The 21286-nt window shown below is 37.6% G+C and overlaps 1 protein-coding gene across 1 annotated transcript in view; it reads left to right on the forward strand.

Annotated features, from left to right (window-relative positions):
- Positions 1 to 5: 5 nt before the first annotated feature.
- PCDH17 (protocadherin 17) overlaps positions 6 to 21286 on the forward strand; it is a gene marked incomplete at both ends in the record, with an annotated part of 27599 nt that continues 6318 nt past the window's right edge. The window contains one exon of the mRNA XM_008940015.1: positions 6 to 2408. Within this exon, the coding sequence (XP_008938263.1) occupies positions 6 to 2408 (2403 nt within the window). The remainder of the gene's footprint in view (positions 2409 to 21286) is intronic.

Genomic DNA, 21286 nt, shown 5'->3' on the forward strand with positions numbered 1-21286 from the left:
CCTTCCGCGTGCTGGAGAACTCGGCCCCGCACCTCCTGGACGTGGACGGGGAGAGCGGGCTGCTCTACACCAAGCAGCGCATAGACCGCGAGGCGCTGTGCCGGCGCAGCGCCAAGTGCCAGCTGTCCCTCGAGGTGTTCGCCAACGACCAGGAGATCTGCATGATCAAGGTGGAGATCCAGGACCTGAACGACAACGCGCCAACGTTCCCCTCTGACCAAGTGGACATGGACATCTCAGAAAATGCTGCGCCGGGCACCCGCTTCCCCCTCACCAGTGCCCATGACCCGGATGCTGGGGACAACGGGCTGCGCACCTACCTGCTCACCCGTGATGACTATGGCCTCTTCTCCCTCGATGTGAAGTCCCGTGGGGATGGCACAAAGTTTCCGGAGCTGGTAATCCAGAAGCCATTAGACCGTGAGGAGCAGAGTCACCACACCCTGGTACTGACGGCGCTAGACGGCGGTGACCCACCACGCTCGGGCACAGTGCAGATCAACGTGCGCCTCATTGACTCCAATGACAACAGCCCCGTCTTTGAGGCAGCCTCCTACGTGGTAGAGCTGCCAGAGAACGCGCCCCTGGGCACTGCTGTCATTGACCTTAATGCCACCGATGCCGATGAGGGTACCAACGGAGAGGTGCTCTACTCCTTCAGCGGCTATGCACCCGAGCGTGTCCGTGACCTGTTTAGCATTGACCCACAGAGTGGCCTCATCCGTGTCAAGGGCAACCTGGACTATGAGGAGAGTGGCCTCATCGAGATTGACGTACAGGCTCGGGACCTGGGGCCCAATCCCATCCCCGCTCACTGCAAGGTCACCGTCCGCCTCATCGACCGCAATGACAACGCACCCACCATTGGCTTTGTCTCTGTTCGTCAGGGAGCACTGAGTGAGGCTGCCCCACCAGGCACTGTCATTGCCTTGGTGCGGGTCACCGACCGTGACTCGGGCAAGAACGGGCAGCTCCAGTGCCGGGTGCTGGGCGGTGGTGGTGGGCCCGGAGCCGTCCCTTTCACCCTGGAGGAGAATTATGACAACTTCTACACTGTGGTCACTGATCGGCCCCTGGACCGTGAGGCACAGGATGAGTACAACGTGACCATCGTGGCACGTGATGGGGGCAACCCTCCACTCAACTCCACCAAGTCGTTTTCTGTCCGGATCCTCGACGAGAACGACAACCCACCCCGCTTCAGCAAGAACCTCTATGTACTACAGGTCCCTGAAAACAACATCCCTGGAGAGTACCTGGGCTCCGTCTTGGCCCAGGACCCTGACCTGGGCCAAAATGGGACAGTCTCTTACTCCATTCTGCCTGGGCATGTGGGCGATGTCTCCATCTACACCTATGTCTCCGTCAACCCCACCAATGGTGCTATCTATGCCCTGAGGAGCTTCAACTACGAGCAGACAAAGCACTTTGAGTTTCGTGTGCTGGCCAAAGACTCGGGTTCACCCCACCGTGAAAGCAACGCCACAGTGCGCGTCACCGTGCTCGACGTCAACGACAACGCGCCCCTCATTGTCCTGCCTGCCCTCATCAATGACACTGCTGAGCTGCAGGTGCCACGCAATGCAGGGGTGGGCTACCCCGTGGGCACCGTCCGCGCCTTGGACAGTGACTTTGGGGAGAGCGGGCGCCTCACCTATGAGATTGTGGAAGGCAATGAGGAGCACCTCTTTGAGATGGACCCCACTAGCGGTGAGATACGCACTTTGCACCCCTACTGGGAGGAGCTCAGCCCTGTGGCTGAACTGGTGGTAAAAGTCAGTGACCATGGCAAGCCTAGCCTCTCTGCAGTGGCCAAGCTCATTGTCAGGGCCTTGGCCGGGCCCCTGCCTGAGGCTGGTGAGCCGCAGGTGAATGGCGAGCAGCATCGGCGACCGCACTGGGACTTGTCGCTGCCCCTGATCGTGACGCTGAGCACTGTCTCCATCATCTTGCTGGCTGCCATGATCACTATTGCCGTGAAGTGCAAGCGAGAGAACAAGGAGATCCGCACCTATAATTGTCGCATTGCTGAGTATAGCCACCCTCAGCTGGGAGGAGGGGGAGGCAGTGGCGGGGGAGGAGGAGGCAGTGGCAGTGGAGGGAGCAAGGGCAAGAAGAAGAAGATCAGCAAGAATGACATTATGCTGGTGCCCAGTGAGGGCGAGGACAGCCGGGGCCCCCTCAATGTCATGAACGTGGTGAGCAGCCCATCCCTGGCCACCTCACCCATGTACTTTGACTACCAGACCCGCCTGCCCCTCAGCTCTCCCAGGTCTGAGGTGATGTACCTGAAGCCTGCCTCCAACAACCTGACTGTACCCCAGGGACATGTGGGCTGCCACACCAGCTTCACAGGGCAAGGGACTAACGCCAGCGAGGCTCCCCCGAGCCGGATGTCCATAATTCAGGTAGGAGACTTTTAGAATAGTTTAACTTTACCTTTTGTCTGCAGTGAAATCTGCTGTAAGGCACCACTGAAGGGACCAACACAAGTCACTGAAGAGAGGTGGACTTAGTGAAAGTGGAACCAGACCACGTCTGGTGGATCTGGTTCTACTATCACACTGACGTTTCTGGTGTGATTCAAAAGTAAACGCCCACTGAAACAGTTATGGCAGGGCAAAGGAGGTGCACGTGAGAGTGCAGGCAGGCGTTTGGCACATTTGGGGCATGGCATGGTATTTTCCCAGAAGATTATCAGACAGAGATGGACTCTTCCACAGGTTTCACTTCAGTTTGGGGTGGAGAAGGGGGAGGGCATTTCTGAAGCAGTCATATCATCTGCAGTAACTGACAGGACGTGGGAGAAACTCTACACACTGAGGACATCTATTGCAACAGTGTATTATAGCCTTCCAATCCTGTATGTAAATATGAGCTATCTTTCTAAGATATATGTTTTTTTTTTTTTTTATTTCCTTGTTTAGAATATATATACATAAATATTTATTTTTTAATGCAGAACAGTATCATTGGGGCCCCATTGCCTCCTCCTCTCCCCATAAACAACCAAACCTTCAGTGTAGAAAATTCTGCTTAGTGAAATAGAAAGAAAATGTATGTGGTGATTCCCTCCTACCCCCAAATGTTAACAAAACTCACATCCTGTCATAAAACAGCAAAACAACTAGTCAGATTTCCAGTAGCCTGAGTCAATATTGATGATTGCTTTATAGCCAGACTTACATGCTCTGTCTTCTACCAAAGCTCATTTAGAAACTACAGCCCGGCTGCATTCTGCTGCCAGTTATATCCACACTGTCCTCTACCGACTTTTGTGAATGTGAGAAATGGCAGAATTTGGACCATTGGATATAGGGTGCTAATAAAAGAATGACAATTTTTAGCAGATAGATAAAGTCCAAACGCAGATGTATTCCAGAGCAGTGAACTTGCAGAGTGAAGGTGAGGGCAGAATTTGGCTCCAGTTGATTTAATTTAAAGTATTACTTCATGATTAATGCAGCTTAATGTTCAAATACTACAGGTATGTTCCAAAGTGATTTTTAACGTTTGGATTGAAAGCAGGCTCTGGATAATGACTACTAAATATATTTGAAATGTCATATCTGTTTTATCCTGTGGTTCTCCTAATATGCTGTTCTGAGTCATAGGGGAATAAGCTGAGTGTATCAGAAGTGACACAGACTCATTTTGTGTATGCAGCAAGTGGGAAAGAAGTTACACTGCAGACACTTGATGTATCAAAAAAAATTCATAATACTTTGGAGTTATCATTCCCTGTGGTCTGTGAACACCGAATGTTCTAGTTGCCAGCTGCATCTAGCATTTTAAACTAAATAGAAGAGGTCACCAGTAATTTGCAGGTTAAGTAACCAAAATTCAAAGAACTGATGGCCTGTAAATTATTTATAAGTGGGGAAAAAAAGAAAAAAAGTTGTCTGTACAAGGCCACTGTGAACTAATCCTCAACCCACTACTGAGTTGTGTCACAGAAACAGTTTCATTTTATGCCTAACATGAATTTGTGTTGCTATCAATTAGGTGAGCAGAGCGATACTTAAAATACGAAATTGATTTTAACAAAAAGTGACACTTAAGGAAAGAGTTTAGGTTAGGGCACAACCGGAGATAATTCGATTTATAATTAATGCTTTAATAAACAAATAACTTTCAATGACACTTGTTGAAGTAATGTCAATTTTTTACTGTAAAATGGAGTTGTCAGAATGCTAAAGAAAAAAACACCACCTTTTTTTTTTCCTACTGAGAAGTGTAACAGTTACTAAAAGACAGAAAGTTATACTTTCCTACCACCATGTAATGTCTATATAAAGCAATTAATTAATGTATTGATGCCACTGAGTAGTAAAGATTCAATTGTAGTGTAAAATCCCTATGGAAAATATGATTCCTTTTTTTACAGTGTTCACTGTATAATATCAATCATGACTTTTTTTTTTTTTTTTTCCTGAGACCTATATAAAGCTAAAAGAGGAATTTCTTCCCTTAAAAAAGGTGTGTTGTGGTTTCTGTAAGGGTTTTCATTATGACAGCTGTGGGAAATGTTAGCTGTAACTCCTCATAGCACATACTGGTATATCTAACATTGGTTTTGCTTTCTCTGACTATCTACACAGAACGTTTTGGATGTTTAGATGGTCCAGCCAGTAGATTAGGAAACATTCTTTTTTCCCTAGTGAGAAACCTGTTCAATCATAATTACTAATACTATATTTTGTAGCTCAATTGACAAAAAAAATACACAGTGTGAAAGAGAGGAGTTGGTTTCTATTTAGGAAAGGCCCAAACTTAAAGTAGCGAGATGGAAAAATCTGATCCTTTTCACTGTAATTTTGCATTAATAAAGTATATTTTCTATTCTCCATCTCTACATCCCTGGAGTAAATTTTATATAAAATTTGCATTTAGAATGTAGACACTACTTTGTGCCTGGTCCTGTACTTCTACCTCATGTAAAATTGAAACTGCAGACTTAGGAACAAACAGTAAAGAGTCGGCCCTCTCTCTGTATCTGCTATATACTTAATCACTCCAGGAAACCTGTGTCTGGAAAACTAAATTGCACAGTTAGGAATCAAAGGTATAGCCAGTGGAAAAAAAGATGCATAATCCAAACAGCTGCTTAATCATCTCCTTTCATTAGTCAGTTCAGAAAAGCAGTATTCTTTGTTATCTCAGTAAGGGAATGGTAAATGATTGTGTAAATGTACTCTAGTGAATATTCACTTCAGTTTTTGCAGATATATTACTGAACCATGATAATCTCACACTATACATTTCACACAATAGAACTGTTTGTACTCACTCACGTTTTCTCAGCAAGTGTTTAATGGCAGAATTCTCTAGCAGAGACCTGTTACTAAAACTTTATGGTTTTATATTTACATATACATACTTATGTATCTATGGATTTATATATATATATATATACACTTAATATTATATTATTACTTAGTATATCCAATTGAGTCTATAAATATTTAAAATCAAATAAATAATTTCTTTCTCACTCTTATTAGGAGTGCATAATAATTTCTCTTTTTTTTTGCTTTGCTTACTAGCAAGAGCTAATAAAGTCAACAGACTTTATAATTCCCTTATTTGTCATGAATAGTATGTTATTGTACTGATAGCCCAATTTATATCGATGAATACTCGAGGAGTAAAGTGTAACTTAGTGACTATGGGTTTCAGACTGACCCAAAATGACCAGCAGATTATTAAAATACTGCCTGGTATGTGTAAGAGTGGTGCAGTCTTGTCTCTCTCTAAGTGACTGATGTAATAACACATTAGCCACATGATTTAACATCTTGTTTACTCACTACTTTGTAGAATTCAGCTATGTGCCATGGCTGCATGTGTGACTTACATGTATCAATAAACTTCTTCAGTGCCATAAAAATGAAATAATTTAAACAAGCATACCTATACGTATGCATAAAATTTTAAATGGACAGCCAAGGATGCTGTGTACCTTCATCTTTTATTGGTGCAAGAGACTTGCAAGTCCTTAGGGGCTCTAAAAATAGACCTCTTGTAATTTGATATGCACATGAGATTTGATGTGTATAGAGGACAGTGTTTAATAACATACTGAGAAGTTAGAACAGTTATGCTTCAGTGTTTCATCGTTTTTAACTGCAGCACACATATTCTAAACATACTTTAGAAATAGAGTTTTCAAATGCAAGTCTGTTAAAACTATTTAAATATAGGCCAGTGCTATACCATTCTCATTGCCAGGTGCAAATTTCCATGCAATCTTCAAATCACTTAAGGTCCAAACTGTTCATTTTAGCTGGGGAGACAAAAAAAGCAAAGCAGGAGAAAGTGGAAACTACGTGGCTGAAAGATTTCTGTTCACTCTAGACCTTAAATACTACTGGGCAAATTCTGTTCATCTCATTCTGGTGAGTAAATAAAGCTGACTTATTTACCAGAGTAAGAGAAACAGAATTTTATTTTGAAGAGCAGACATTTATAAAAGAAATAGAATGTACCAACATACAGATAGATGCTCATATCTCTTCTACCAAAAAGTTCTGAATTAATCAGTTTGCCTTTCCTGTGGTGAACAAGTTACGATTTCTTCTTGCAGCTTTCCAATAGATAAAAAGAGTGAACAGATAAAGGGAAACAACTATTTTCTTTAATCAAATAGGTTCTGGAAATAGGTTTCTCAGCATGACATAACTATAGTGTAGAAAACTATCTACATATACAAATAGTGCTTGTCATCCTAGAGATTATTTTTTATTATACTTGGAGTGCAACTTGGAGAGGTCTGTAAATATATCAGGAATGAGACAGGCATGAATAAAGAAAAAGATGGTCACAGTTTTTGCTAAACAGCAGCTAAAAAAGAATGACTGTGTTGCAAGACGTTCTCACGCTGGGAACCACCATAGCTGCTGTAGTAGGCAGTCCTGTAGCATTTTAAGATAAAATACAGTTCATTCTTGATACTTCAGGCACACAATGTTTATGATGTGTCAACAGATTACTGTCAAGTCCCAGTGTGGCTTCATTGCCAAGTGTCTGGTAGTACCTAAGCAGATAGTCTTCAGGGGAAATAAAAAAACATAAGCTATATTAGTGTCGTTCTGTCTTTAGACATACTATCCATACTTTGAGAAACTTCAGCTCAGAAATTTCAAGACTGCTGTAGACGTCTGCAGCTGCTGCTGCATAAGAAGTAGCTTTCCTCACAGAAGTTGCATTCATTCTCAGTGACTTAAATTCCTATCTGAAAACAGAGGTATTAATTTTTAAACTTGTATATCTTCTGCTGCAAATGAAGCGTATTATTCTTTCTCACTAGAGCTAGTAGAAGTTTACATTTTGTGTCAAGAGGATACTGGGACAGTTCTACACTTCTGCAATTGTTCAAGCACATACTCTATATTACTCCAAATTTCACAGCTGCGTGTTCTAAGGCTGTATTTAAGGTCACTAAATTGTCATCAAATGGAACTTCACATCTACCTGACTAAGACACATTACAGTAGTTTTTACAGTGTTTTGCAAAGTTAGATGTCTTGCAAAATAACTCCTGTGAAAGTCTGCATTGTGTAAATACAGCCTGCAGTTGGTATGTTTTTGTGTTATGTTGTTCTGTAACTTCAGATTTACTTACTCTGTGAAGTCAATACTAGGGTAGGCTGTGTAGGAATTTCAGAACAGGATCTTTTCTATATTTTTGTGAAACATTATCTCATTTTTTGTTAAGATACACTGCATAGTACTATGACACTAAGTACATGTAATTCAGCACCAGGTCTGGTAGCATACTGCTCACTATGGCATCCACCCTGGCTGCTGAAATAGGCAGGGAAAGCAGAACTGGGGTTTCATTTTGTGTTACATCTTCTCTGGCCTTGATTTTGAGCTCCTCGCCAGTATTGTTTATAGCAATATTATTCCAAAAGGATCATATCTGGTATATAGTTCCATATGAGAACTAAAGAGCGTTCCAAGATGAAATACTGTAATATAGAACAAGAAGAATAATAGAGAAAAAGACAATTTAAGAGTCTGAAGTAGAATATTGATGTTATGAGAAAGAAAATGATATTGCCAGAGCAAAAATTCTCGTTAACCAATAAATTAAGAATAATAATCTCTTTGTAGAACTTGCTGTTCTATAAAGTATAGCAGTTGAAGAAACTTAGTGCAGATAAAATAAAAGACATGAAGCAAATCATACAGGATTTACTGGATCAGAGCTCTCAATGGCTCTTAAAGTTATCTGAGCTTTCCCCACCTTGGTGCGCACTGTCACTACCTAATCTTAAATGGGATAATCCACAGATTACCAGTGCAATTTCTGTGACTGATCCTTTGAAGAGTGATCTTTTAACAATAGATTTGATCAGCTTTCTGTTACCCTTGCCCACATTGATGAAAAGGGCTGTTCTTATCAATATTTAAGTCAAGAGCATAATTTTGACTTCATCCATGATTTCATCAGTTCAAGAGTGACTTATGACTAAGAGCCTTAGAGAGTGCAGCTAAGAATTTGATTTGGCCCTTTGTTCTTAGATTTCAGCTTTTTGTGATTTTTTTTACAGCTTCCTTATGAACATTTAAGGGAACTGGAATTTAGAAGATTTTTGAACTATGATGTGAACTGTAACACAGAATCAGAATTGTTTAGGTTGTAAAAGACTTTTAAGATCAAGTCCAACTGTTAACAGTGTAATCAGATGTGCAGCTGAAAGAAGAAATGAAAGATTCCATGAAACATATTGCTTGAATATATATTTTCACACATTTTCATGTATTTTTGAAGTGTGCATGATATAACATTATCCTTAAAATCCAGCAAATATTGTTACATGCAAAATTATCATTAGGTATGTGTAAAATATTTTCAAATATCACTTGATTTTAAGAAAGCATAGATACAACCTGGATTCGCTAATGAGGCATAGATGTTGTTAAAAAAAATATTTTCTCCCCAAGTCACAACATTTGGCCATAAAAGTGTTGGGATCTTGTTTTCAAACGAAAAAAAAAATATTTTTTTTTTTCGCAGCATTTTTTCTTCCTTTTCACTATCTTCCTCCCCAGGAAACATTAACATACTGGGTAATATGTACACATATATTTTAAAGATCCTGCTTGGTTTATCTTTATTTTATTAATTCTACAAAAGTTAAAATGCCTTGTGAAATTAGTTTTAGGTTTCACTACGCAAGACACTTATTCTACATACAAAAATTTTACGTACATACGCTGGTGTTTTCTTTCTGAAGGAAACACATAGGATGCATGGCAGAGGTCTTGAGATATCTCTTCAAGACTGAAAGAAAAGATGTTTTGACACTAGTACAAGTATTTTCCAACAGGTAAGAATTTTCTGTGGAAAGAACTTAAACAATGATTTGTTGACCGGAGCAGAAACACAGCTCTGTTTTTATCTTTAAAAGTATAGAAGCAATCCTTTGATGTCAAAAGGTCAGAGCAGAACAGCTGGGACAAATTTTTGCAGCAAGTAGCCTGAGAGCTTTATCCTTTCAATTGTATCTCTGCTTCAGCTGTGAGAAGTGGTGAAATTAATGCTAAGGGGTTCAAAAATGCAGGAAACAAGTGAAACTCTCAGGGGACTACAGGCTTTTACCTAAGTAGAAGAGAGAAAAAAAAAAAAAAAAAAAAAAAAAAAGTAAAGAAAAGAAAAAGGTACTAGGAAAAGACTGGCAAAATGATTTTAAGGAAAAGTTCCATGAGTTCAAGTGTTTCATTTGTTGTTTTTAAGGGGGCAACAAGGAGATTAACTAGTTGCTGGCTTTGCTGATATGGTGAGATGAAATGGAGTAGTGTACAGCCTGCCATAAATATTAGCCAAGGTGTGTTCTAAACCCTAGCAATATATTTGTCATGGTCTTTTTAGTGCAACCTTTGTTTTTTAGCCTGCTGTAGACTTTTTTTTTTCCCCCCTAACAGAAGTTGTTTTTGGATTAATTACTGTAAATCCTATGAGAAAGAAAATATAGATAAATTATTAAGCATTTTAGATAGAATACTCAGTATTAAGTACTACATTCAAGTACAAGCAAATTCATATGAATGTCCCTGTTAATTAGGATATTAGGCAGTGCTTTAAATAACCTCCTTGAGCAGTCATATATTTTCTAGCTAAATCCCAAAGGCTACTAATACAATTTCTGCTTATGGAAGTCACATGAGAACCATTTCTTTCTTCTACTGAATTGCTCCCGCTAGTTAGTGGTATCACCTGTACAGAAAGGATAGCAGAAGATCAATTCATTGCACTTGCTTGTGATGAGAAGATAACTCCTCTCTTTTTTTTTTTGTCTGGCAATGTGTCCTACATATAAAGTAAAAACTTCTCGGCTTCAGCCAATTATTAGTGTTCCTTGTACAGTGGGACAGCATGAAGATCGATTTGCATCTCACTTTTGTGTAGTGAGGTGCTATCTCTTCTTTCTACCCTCAAGACAGTCCCATGCTGATCTCCTTTCAATTTAGTATGCTATAAGTGATCTAGGAACGTAAAAGCCTTTAAAAGAATGGTTTAACCATGGATCTTTCTACTGGCTCTGTGATGTACATCTCTGATCAGAGATCCTCTGGTTCATAAAATACTTTTACCCACAATAGAAAAGTTCCTAATCACATCCTGTTCCCTGCTGGGTGGTTGTGTGCAGCCATCTCCACAGCAGCAGAACAATGGAGGACTCTAAAGAGGAAAGGAAAAATCTTGTTAAAAGATACAAATGCATAATTTCAGCTGTGTGGGTGGGACCTCTGATCGATGCATTGTAAGTTCTTGCAGTGATAGACATGTGAAATTAGTTTCAGGCAGTGTTTCAGACCATCTATTGATACACATGTGACACGCTTCTATTTGCCTGTACTAGTTCTAGTGACACTATGATTACTGGTGTTTGCAGTCCTTGCCCTGGAACACTTCCAGGCAGTTTTATTGTATTGAAATGGCTCTTACAGTTCATTGAGCATCCAGCGTAACACTGCTGAATATGATTGGCGCGTTTGCATATATTTATTAAAAAAAATCAAGCAGTTAAACTGCATAATTATGGGAAAACGAATCATAACAATAAAAGACCATTTAAGTTAACAAGCTTTGTGATCAAAGGATAAATACAGGTTGGATAAATGAGACTCTAGATGTAACTAAACTACATAAATAGGCTTGGGTCTGATTAGAAGAAAGGAATATATTAAAATAATGTAAAGGTGTTAAAAAAGCATTTTACTTCAATACTTTTAGAATTCCTAGATTTATTTCACAATTTTTACTATTTCTGCTAAATAAAAATAGCCATGTTCAGTGATAAACTTCTTTAATGTTTTTATTACTTGATTAACAAAGTTTACAGTGCAAAGAAAGTCTAAACAAACAAAACTAACATAAGTTTTCATTCTAGTTTGAATGCGTTGTGTGTCAAAAACCTTAGACATTTTTTAATGCCTTAATTTTAAAAAATTTAATGTTGCAATGTTTTTTGATTGATTTTTAATTAAAGAAAAACATTAAAGGGAACATTTAAAGGACAATTTCTTGTTTACTGTCTTTATCAGCAGAGAGCAGCCTTTGTAGTGTTTGAAAGCTGGTGCATTAAAAATCAATTTCAAGTCTTCAAAGCTATAAACTCTTGCTTGCTTTGTAGATATATACTGTTTTTAAAATCACGGGAAGCACACTTGACAAATGAATTTAAAACAAAAGGTAAATAATGGCTTCGTCAAAATTTGAGGGATTTTAATGTATTTTTAATAATAGCTAAAGGATTTTTTTACAGAAAGCAGACATGTGAATCACAATTTGTAGCTTTTAAATACATAATTTGCTCCTAAAGACAGTTATATGTATTCTTTTATTAATAGAATTTTGTTTTAAACTTCTGTTGATGTTATTCTGTTGTCTTTAATGAATGGCAGGTTTCAAACACAGAACATGCCAGTCGGTTTCTTCACTTACTATATTTCTGTCTTGTTCTTTGCCGATTGCTAAGCAACCACTTATGATTAAGATTGTTTAGCTACAACTCAGTTTAAAGAGAAGGTGAACTGAAGTGGGCTAAACAAATATTCATTAGTTCTTAATGCAAATATTTAAATTCTAGAAAATTTTAAAGGTGACCCAAAATAATAATAAAAACCCACATCCAGTACAGGATCTGGGCTTTGTTCTTACTGGTACTGAGGAAAAGACTTGTTTTTCCACACATCTAGAAAGAGCAGGACCATGTCCTTAATCAGTGCATAAGTAATTTGGAGGCCTATGGAAACTACCTTACATTGCGCTAGTATTATGTCTTTCAAAGCATGATCCTTAAAGCACTTATTTAGTAAATACTTTAATTTAGGTCAATAACACCACTGAATTAAATAGATCGCTTACAGGAATGGAGTTGCTGATGTACATAAGCGTGTGCAGAATTCAACCCAGAATCTGAGTTTGTGTTAGCTGAACTACTCCCTGTTGCTTCTATCCTTTGCTTTAAAAACACTGCAAACTGCAAAAGCTGTTCGTTTCACTTAGCCTCCAGCTGCATTCAGTAGTACTCTTTTGAGATAGCACTGCTGTCTGAATATTTAACATTTCTACTTTTTCACATAGACTTGTGTAATTTGATATGCAGATTTGGAGATCATAAAAACAATCCTGCTCTAATGATCATGAGCAAGATTATCCAGTCACAGCTGTAAAGTACCAAATGCGTTCTTTTCTGATCTCTTCATAATGTCAGTGGATCAAATGACAATAAGAATATAGTGGAATTTAGAGTGCTTGGGAAATAAGGAGTTTAAAAACCTTTTAAAAATGATAACCACAATGTCTTGGAAACTATTTAGATTTCTAGACTACATGTCAGATAATATAACTTCATGTATGAATGTGTATATGCAGATATATAGATAAAAGAGTAGCATGGATTCAGATGAACTACCTAGCTGGATAAAAGGCATTATTAACGGCCAATGTACATCTAATTTTTTTGGATCTTTTGTGTGATCTGCCACATAGCTGTGTAATCCACACCTTTTGCTGCATCCTAGAAAGCATCAAGTATAGATGCATCACTTCATGGTGGAAGATATGCACCTTGCTTAGATCTGTGTATCTCACTAACAGATTTAGGATTGAGAGTAGTTATGAAAAGAAGGTGTAAGTCATGTGGCATGTGAGAATAATCAACATTCAATTGCTTCCATCAACTGTGTTAGGTATTAAAAAGCACACAATAATTTGCATTTTATAGCTCTGAGGCAAGGAAAGTATCAGTCAGTTTTGTAGCCATCGGATGAAAAAGAGGACAGAACAAAATGTTTTATGTTATTTCTTTCAACGAATAGTCTTCTTGGTGGTTTTGGTTTTTTTTTTTTGGTTTGGTTTGGTTTGGTTTGTTTTTTTTTTGTTAATCTGTAAAAGCATTTTGTCTATTTAAACCATCTATACCTTCTTTTCAAGCCTAACAGGATATAATATTACAAGGAGCAGAATTATCCGGATTAATGTATTTTATTCTTTATTCATTGGACACCATATATATGATCTTTCCCAACAGTGTATGTCTCTATCACAATAATGTGATGATAATGAAATAATAATTCCTTCAAGCATGAAATAACTCATTTGTTTCAAACAGGCTTCCAGAATATTGAAGAAAACTTGAATTTCAGTTCATTTAAAATACACATAGACCACACACACTCTTTTCTTCATCCCCTGATAGTAGCAAAGGAACTTTAGCAACGAGTAGCTGGATTACCAGTTTTGAACCTACTTGTTCGTCTGCTTTCCTTGAATGAAAGAGAAGAAATAGCAAGCTGTTTCTATTAAACAAGTGTAAGCTTCAAGAATTTTGGTTAGCATTGGCAAAGATCTTTATATGAAGATGAATTGCTCGCAGTCATAGTGGTCTTGCTGATACCAATGAATAAAGAAATAAGCATACATGTTGAACAGCTGTGGGAGGAGAAGACTTTAGTTAAAGGAAAGGTTTTGTTCTGATTTAAATTTTGAGCCATAGGTTTTCTATACTATTTCATAATAAAGACAATTACATAGTAATTTGGGTTAGAATGCATGCCCAGTTCCCCATCTCAAAACCCAATTTGTTACTACCTGTGGCTATTTCTATTAAAAAAGAAGCATAATTACTATGAGTCTCAGCAGTCTAAGAGTAAATTTTTGCAATTACTATACCTCCCTTGGGCAGATGTGTGAAAGTGGCAGATTAATTCCTGCCTGTATATGTCTATTCCTTGCACATTCTGAAGATTACTGGTAGCTTGGGTTATCATTATATTGGTGCTGTTTGTTATGCTGTGGTTAAGGTTAAAGCAGCAATCCTATTATGAATGTTTATGAATAGGACTCTCTATACAATTACCTCAGAAAACCTCTGCGCCGAAGTTTGATACACAAGGTCCTAGGAGTAAGATCCTAATTCTGTTTTTATGGAATGAGTTTGCTTTTGATCTTAGTGTACTTTAGAAAGCCATTTTGTACATTATTACTTTACGCCTGAGAAGATTTAAGGAAAACAAACCAACAAACCCAACTTTGCTCATTCTTGGGAATTGACAGTGAAGTTAATAGTTACAGGTGAACTGAAGGCCATAAGTAGTCCCGTAATACTGTATGGCCTTTGTTTTATTCCCAATGGCACAATGTGTTTATTTAGGCAGACTCATCAGTAAGTAAAGATGTCTATGAAATTATGTAAATCAACAGCTTTCCATGGAAATAATCTAATTCATTTCCTAATGAGCTTTTCTGTCTGAAAACAAGTTTCAAGGGCATATATGGAGGAGAACTAAATGCAAAGGCCCTGCTCCTAGAACTAAGCACCTAAGTCTTTGCAGCTAAGCACCTAACTCCATATTGAGTTCTAGTGACGTTGGAAGTTAGTGTGGCTTTATGTGGGCTTATGATGCACCTGCAGGGAGCAGCACTAGCCTGTGTTACGCATTATCAAGTTTGAATATTCAGAGAGAGCAGTATGAAGAAGATGAACAAGTGTGGGTTTTTTTTGTTTGGTTGGGTTTTTTTTCTCCTTTGCATGAGTTTCTAGTTGGAATTTCTGCTGTATTTTCATTTCTTTTCCCGTTTTGAAAGAGATTTACACACACACACACACACACACACACTTCTCCTGAATTTGGCTTGGGGACTTTTGTGATATGGACATTATTTAGAGAAGGTTGCATTAACTATTTTCTTTGAAAGTTCATGACTAAAAAAAAATAAATAAAAAAGAAAATATATATGCACCCTGCAGTTGCCATTGCATGCATTCTCTTTTGAAAAAAGTACTCACATGCTGGGTGAGCATTCTGCTAATTAGATAGAGAAGGCAAATCCATAATTTAATCACTGCATTCTAACTAGCCCATCAGTCAAATATTAACATTCATGTTCAGTCTCTCATTCCTTGGTGAAACTTGCAGCAGTGTACTAAATATTGACAAAGCAACTTTGGTTTGCAACAGAAGCAGGACTTTTCCTAATGCTAGAATCTTTGCAGAGAACATTTCTTGTGTGAACCTTCTTTAGTTTAACAGGAAAATCTGATTTCTGTGTCTCAATACAGCAAGCTGTAATCAGAGGGGTAATCCAGGACATTTTTTTTTTTTTTTTTTGCATTGTGTTAACAGTTTGCAGGTCAGAGTCAGCCCTTACATACTTAGGAGTTTATAGTTTACATGTGGCAATCCCTACATAAGTGAGTGTTGTGTTTTAGATGAGGTGATCCTATTGACAATAGTAACTATTTTTTATGCTAGTTCTGAATGAGCTAATATAGAGTCCTGCAGTAGGTTAACATTGAAGTGATAGAGTTGTGGATGGTTAAATAAATCCCTGTGGAAGAAAGGCCTTATTTTTTCTATCTAAGCCTACTTGACCAACGGTGTATTCGATCAAACTTTCCATTTTATAAGATACCTCATCACAGTCACATGACCATTTTATGCCTTTAAAATATATTTAGGGACAGAACCTCTTGCTAAAGTTGTGCAAGCCTAAATTATTTATCTTATGTCACAAATAAATCAACTCATCACCATTTTACAGTTGAAACTCTCCTTACGCAGGCATGTGAGGCTGTAAAGTTTGATGATCTACTATTCTATCATAAATTCTGCCACTATTTTGGCAGCATATTTAGTGGTGTGTCTTTTTCTAGCGCTAAGAGGAAATAATTATGCCAAGGCATTTGTGTGTAAGTAGGGCTTTGTATCCTGTCACAAAATGCCTATAGAAAACCTAGTTGGAAGTTTTTAACAAAATATTGAAATAGAGTCACATGAACTAAACAAAAAATTAGGCAGAAGGTAATAATGTCAGTTTTAACATCTGTGATTTTCTTCCTCATTCATAAGGAGTTTAAGGGAATCATTATTTTTCTGGAGAAGGATTTTAGGAAGAGAAAGGGGATGAGGTTGCAGCTTTAACAAAAAGGAGGTGAACTAGATTTACCGTTCTGATCGTCACGTAGAAAAAGCTTCAGTGTTCCTCTGTGTGTTTTCTGCACAGGCAGTGTAGCCTCAGAACCAAGTCCTGCTTTGTCTTTATTGCTAATTTTTTTCACTCCATAGGGAAGAAACACAGAGTGGAATCTCATGCCACATAGAGTGTTTGCTGCCTAGCTAATCATCTTTCCCTGTCACTTCCATTATGAATCTATTTAAATGCCATCCATAGAGAAGACCATATGTTGGGATAAAGGAATATGACATTTAAGAGTTTCTTCTCATTTTTTATCACTATTGTAATCTTCTGCCTGCTCCTTTGCAGCTTTCTTCAACACACAACATATGTATCTGTGGGAATGTAGCACACTATGTAGACTCTCTTATCCCATAATTGAAGTAAACAGACTGATCCAAGGGCTATTGAAACTAATTTGAAAACATCCATTGATTTCAGTGGACCTCAGGTCATGGCTTGTGGGAGTTTTATTGTTGCCTTTAGTGAGAGTACGGGTTGGACAGAAGAAGGTAAACATAGTGGATAGATGTTAACACAAACTTAACAGATTTAAAATAACCAGTGTCTCTGTCTCCTCTTACTAAATATCATGAGTACAAAACAATTTGTCCGTGTTAAAAGGACATAATTTGATCTTCTCCACCATATACTACTGCAGTGTTTATAAGCTTTTATCTGTTCAGAAAACATTTGTGATATGTTGCTCTTAGAAACAGGAAAACAACAGCAGTGAGAGTAGGACAAATTTTACAACACTTACTGGCTTCACTGGGAATTCCTACTGAGTAAGAGCTTTCAGTTATGTCTCAAAATTAAAAATAAAATGCCAGGAGCTCAAAATTGCGCTGTAGAATCTGTGTGCATGAAAGAAAGAAAGAGAGAGAAGATAAGGTTGTTTTCACACAGAAAACAAGGGTTCTAAACACAGAGAAAGAAAAATATTTTTGAAATAATAACAAATGCTTTGATAATATCATTAAATTTCAAGGCACTATTTATTTAAGTTTCCCTCTAAATTTAACATTTTAATTTCTAGTCTTCATATTTAATATGTAAGTTGGAATGAAAAATAAAAATAATAATAATAAAAAATGCTATTAAGGATACACTCCCAAATGTGTTGTTATTTTGAATGCATGGTATGATATTCATAGAATAAGATGGATAGTGTGATAAGTGTAGATTTCATTGTAGTTAGCTGATTGTAATTGAGTCTGTTATGCAGTAAATATGGTATCTGTTAGGCATACTAAGGTAAACTCAACATGGTGGGAGCCATAGACAAAAGGTGTATTAAAGCATTTCAAATTCAATCATTAGGTTTCATTGCATCCATCTGCTACCAGAAAATGTAATTGGCAACTTGATTCATTGACCTTTAACTGTCATTTTGGACCATGTTTTTTTAAATCCATATTTTCAAGTTAGACTTAGAGAGTTAATTTGATCAGAGAATGCCCAGGATATTTTAATACATTTAAATTTTTATTTATTTTTCCTTTTTTCTTTTTTTTAAAGCAAAAGATTTTTTTTTAATATAATCAGCTTTAATAGTCTGATGTATATTCTGCTAATACAGTCAAAGTAGTTATTTAATATTGAATGTGGTTAAAAGCAACTAATGTTCAACTTAATTAAGGCTTCCATTAAATAGAAGGCTTGCTAAACTTCTACTTTTTTTTATTTTTTTTTTTTTATGCACAAACTACTACCTCTTATTAATTATTTCCAGGGGTTTCTGTTACAGTGGAATTATACTTACAAACTTCAGTTTCACCAAGATTATACAGCACAGTACAAGGGCTAAAAAAGCACTGAAATTGTAAAATACTTCATATTTTGTTCCTAAAATGTGTTTTATTGCTTTCCTTTTATTTTCTGGAGCAGATATTATCTTGTGCAGAACGGATGGAGTGCATACATCTCTGAGTAGTTCTATATGTATGGCACACAGGTGGACTGCCTTATAGACTAACTGTTACAGTGAGCAGGAAACAATGGGATAAATGAAAATGATTTAATGTTTTCTCAGCAACGGTAAAGAATTACACTGTTCTGTCATCTGAAGTCTATGTAATGGAAAAAAAAAAGTGATTACACGTGTTTCTTTACAGAACAGGATACGATTCCTGAAATGTTTATGTAATACAGAGACAGATGTATGTAACCTAACCTTATAATCCCATTTCACAGCTTTCCCAAATACTGGGGAGCTCGATAAATAGGAAGCCGATTATATTGGCTGTATAACTCCATTAATAGGATTCGGATTTGCCTTATTGACAAGCCAGTACTGTTAATATGATCCAGTATATTAAATTTACAGGAAAACTGGAGCAATAGAATGTATCTGCAGCCTAATTGACAAGGAAGCTCTTTCAAAAGGTTCTTAATGGGGTTTTTATTGACAGAGTAGCTTCAGTAAGTAAATATCATTGGTGAACAGTGTAAATATATTGGATGCAACTGTAGTAGCAGATTCAGGTGAAGTAATTATTGTTCTGTTTTCCTATACTTCCATCTTTACTTTGATATAAGTCGTATCAAGCTCTCTGGTAAGATCTTCACAGATGCCTCTTAAAGCACCGATGTAACTACACTGCTCACAGACGTTTGACAAGTTGTGAATTACTTTAAATGTGTTCATCATTTTTAAATGAATAGAGGCAATACAGAGAAATGCAATAATGTGTCATGAATTTCATTATGTTTATTTATTGACACTGTGATAACAGAAGCAGAGCTATTGTACTTTCAGCTCAAGCTCGTTATGGGGTGTGATGTTTGGCACCTCTTTCTATGTTAAGATCTTGCACCTCCTCGAGGAAGCAGTTCATCTTAAGAGCTCATACTACAATTATTTTTTTTCCTAGCCCCATTTGACAACTTTCCATATTCTTTTCCCAGACCATGCTGACTCCATTAAATGCTTCTATTTCTTGTTTCTCTGGTGTAAAAGAAAACAAGGCTCAGAAACATGAAACCATTGTGAAACAAACAACAATTTGAGTTTGGTCCAAAAAAATCTTTCAAGAGAAAGAAGTTTTGGATTCAGCTTCCACAATTTTTCCTAGTCCCATCTTTCTTAGAGAGAGAAGCGTGCCCTTAAACACATACCCTGCATGTGCTCTGGCAGAAGATTTGAAAGCTTTTGTTAAGCTAACTTCCCCACAAAGAGGCAAAGTTGTTCCTCAAAGACTTCAGTCTTTTACTTCATATAAATAAATCTGATCAGCATCAAACAGACCTGAAGCATGGTAAGCAGGTCGAGGAAGGTGATTCTTCTAGCTCTGGAGCTCCCAGCACATGAAGGACAGGGACCTCTTGGGGTAAGTGCAGAGGAGGGCCACAAAGACAATCCTTGAACATGATCTACAAGTATGAGCTGAGAAAGTTGGGTTGTTCAGCATGGAGATGAGAAGGCTCCAGGGACACCTTATTGCAGCCTTCCACTATCTGAAGGTGGCCTACAGGAAAGCTGTGGAGGGACTTTTTACAAGGGCTTGTAATGATATGAGGAGGAGTAATGGGTTCAAACTGGAACAAGGTAGATCTAGATTACATGTAGGAAGAAGTTCTCTACTATGAGGGTGGTGAGACACTGGACCAGCTTCCCCAGGAAAGTATGGATGTTCCATCATTGGAGATGTTCAAGACCAGGCTGGATGGGGCTTTGAGCAACCTGGCTTAGTGGTAGGTGTCACTTCCTGTGGCAGGGGGGTTGGAACTAGATGATCTTTATGGTCTCTTCCAACACAAAGCCCCATCTATGAATAAAGTGTACAACAGCCTAGTGAACGGTACTGCCTTGTGCGTCTGACTGGTTTTGTTGCCTTGTGCTTTTAATGTGCTTTTGAGGAATGTTAATTATGTCAGAAATTCACATAAACCCACTGTAGGTCTTTTAACAACAAAATACACATTTTTGCAGCAAGTGTGAAGCTTCCCAAATATGTACATGTCATATAAATTATGTCTCAAAACCATTTTCAAGAGATAGAGAGTGGAAAGCACAAGATATTTTAAAACAGGCTATTTAATTTTGTCACTCAAAAACACAGAATAACTTATTAGAAGTTTATGCCCAGGTGAGATTTTTTTTATTGTGGTGGTTTTGGTTTTTTTTTTTTGGTGGTGGTAGTTTGTTTTAGTTTTTCTTCTTTTCGTTTCTTTGCGAATACATTTTCTTTATGAAGTACATTGTATGAAATCAAAACCTACTACTTCAGACCAAGCACATGCACTCACTAGCAGTCTTATACTGAGAAGTCTGTGGAAAATTGTATTATCTTGAACCCAAAATTTTCCTAACAAAATGGAGACAATTGTCTTCTCTTTCAAAATGATATTTGGCAGAGTACAATTCTTTTGTCTTCAGAAGTGACTGCCATTATATAAGATCTTTGTTTCATGAGGGAAGAGTGAATAGTTACAATTAAGCTTTTTAAGAAAAGACACAGAAGATGCTTGAGTTTGATATTAAGAGGCAGCCTGATAAAGGGGAGAGAGGTTCCACTTCATTTTTTTCATTTAATATTTAATTAAAAAGAAGTTTGAGTTAGCAAAGACATCTTGCTTTATTGTAGTTCAGGTATGAAAACCTACAAAAAATGGAGTTACGTTAAATCATTTCTGAAAATGTGATACTTGTTCTTGTAATTCTGAGAAAAAATTATGAATATTCTAGTAGTCTAATTGTCATAGATCTGATTAATGTCTAGGTCTGTTTGTTTGTTTGTTTGTTTGTTTTTGTTGTTGTTTTTGGTTTTTTGTTTTTGTTTTTTTTTTTTTTCATTTTTAAAAAAATCT

Source organism: Merops nubicus, unplaced genomic scaffold (genome assembly GCF_000691845.1).
Source record: "Merops nubicus isolate BGI_N331 unplaced genomic scaffold, ASM69184v1 scaffold12145, whole genome shotgun sequence".
NCBI lineage: Eukaryota > Metazoa > Chordata > Aves > Coraciiformes > Meropidae > Merops > Merops nubicus.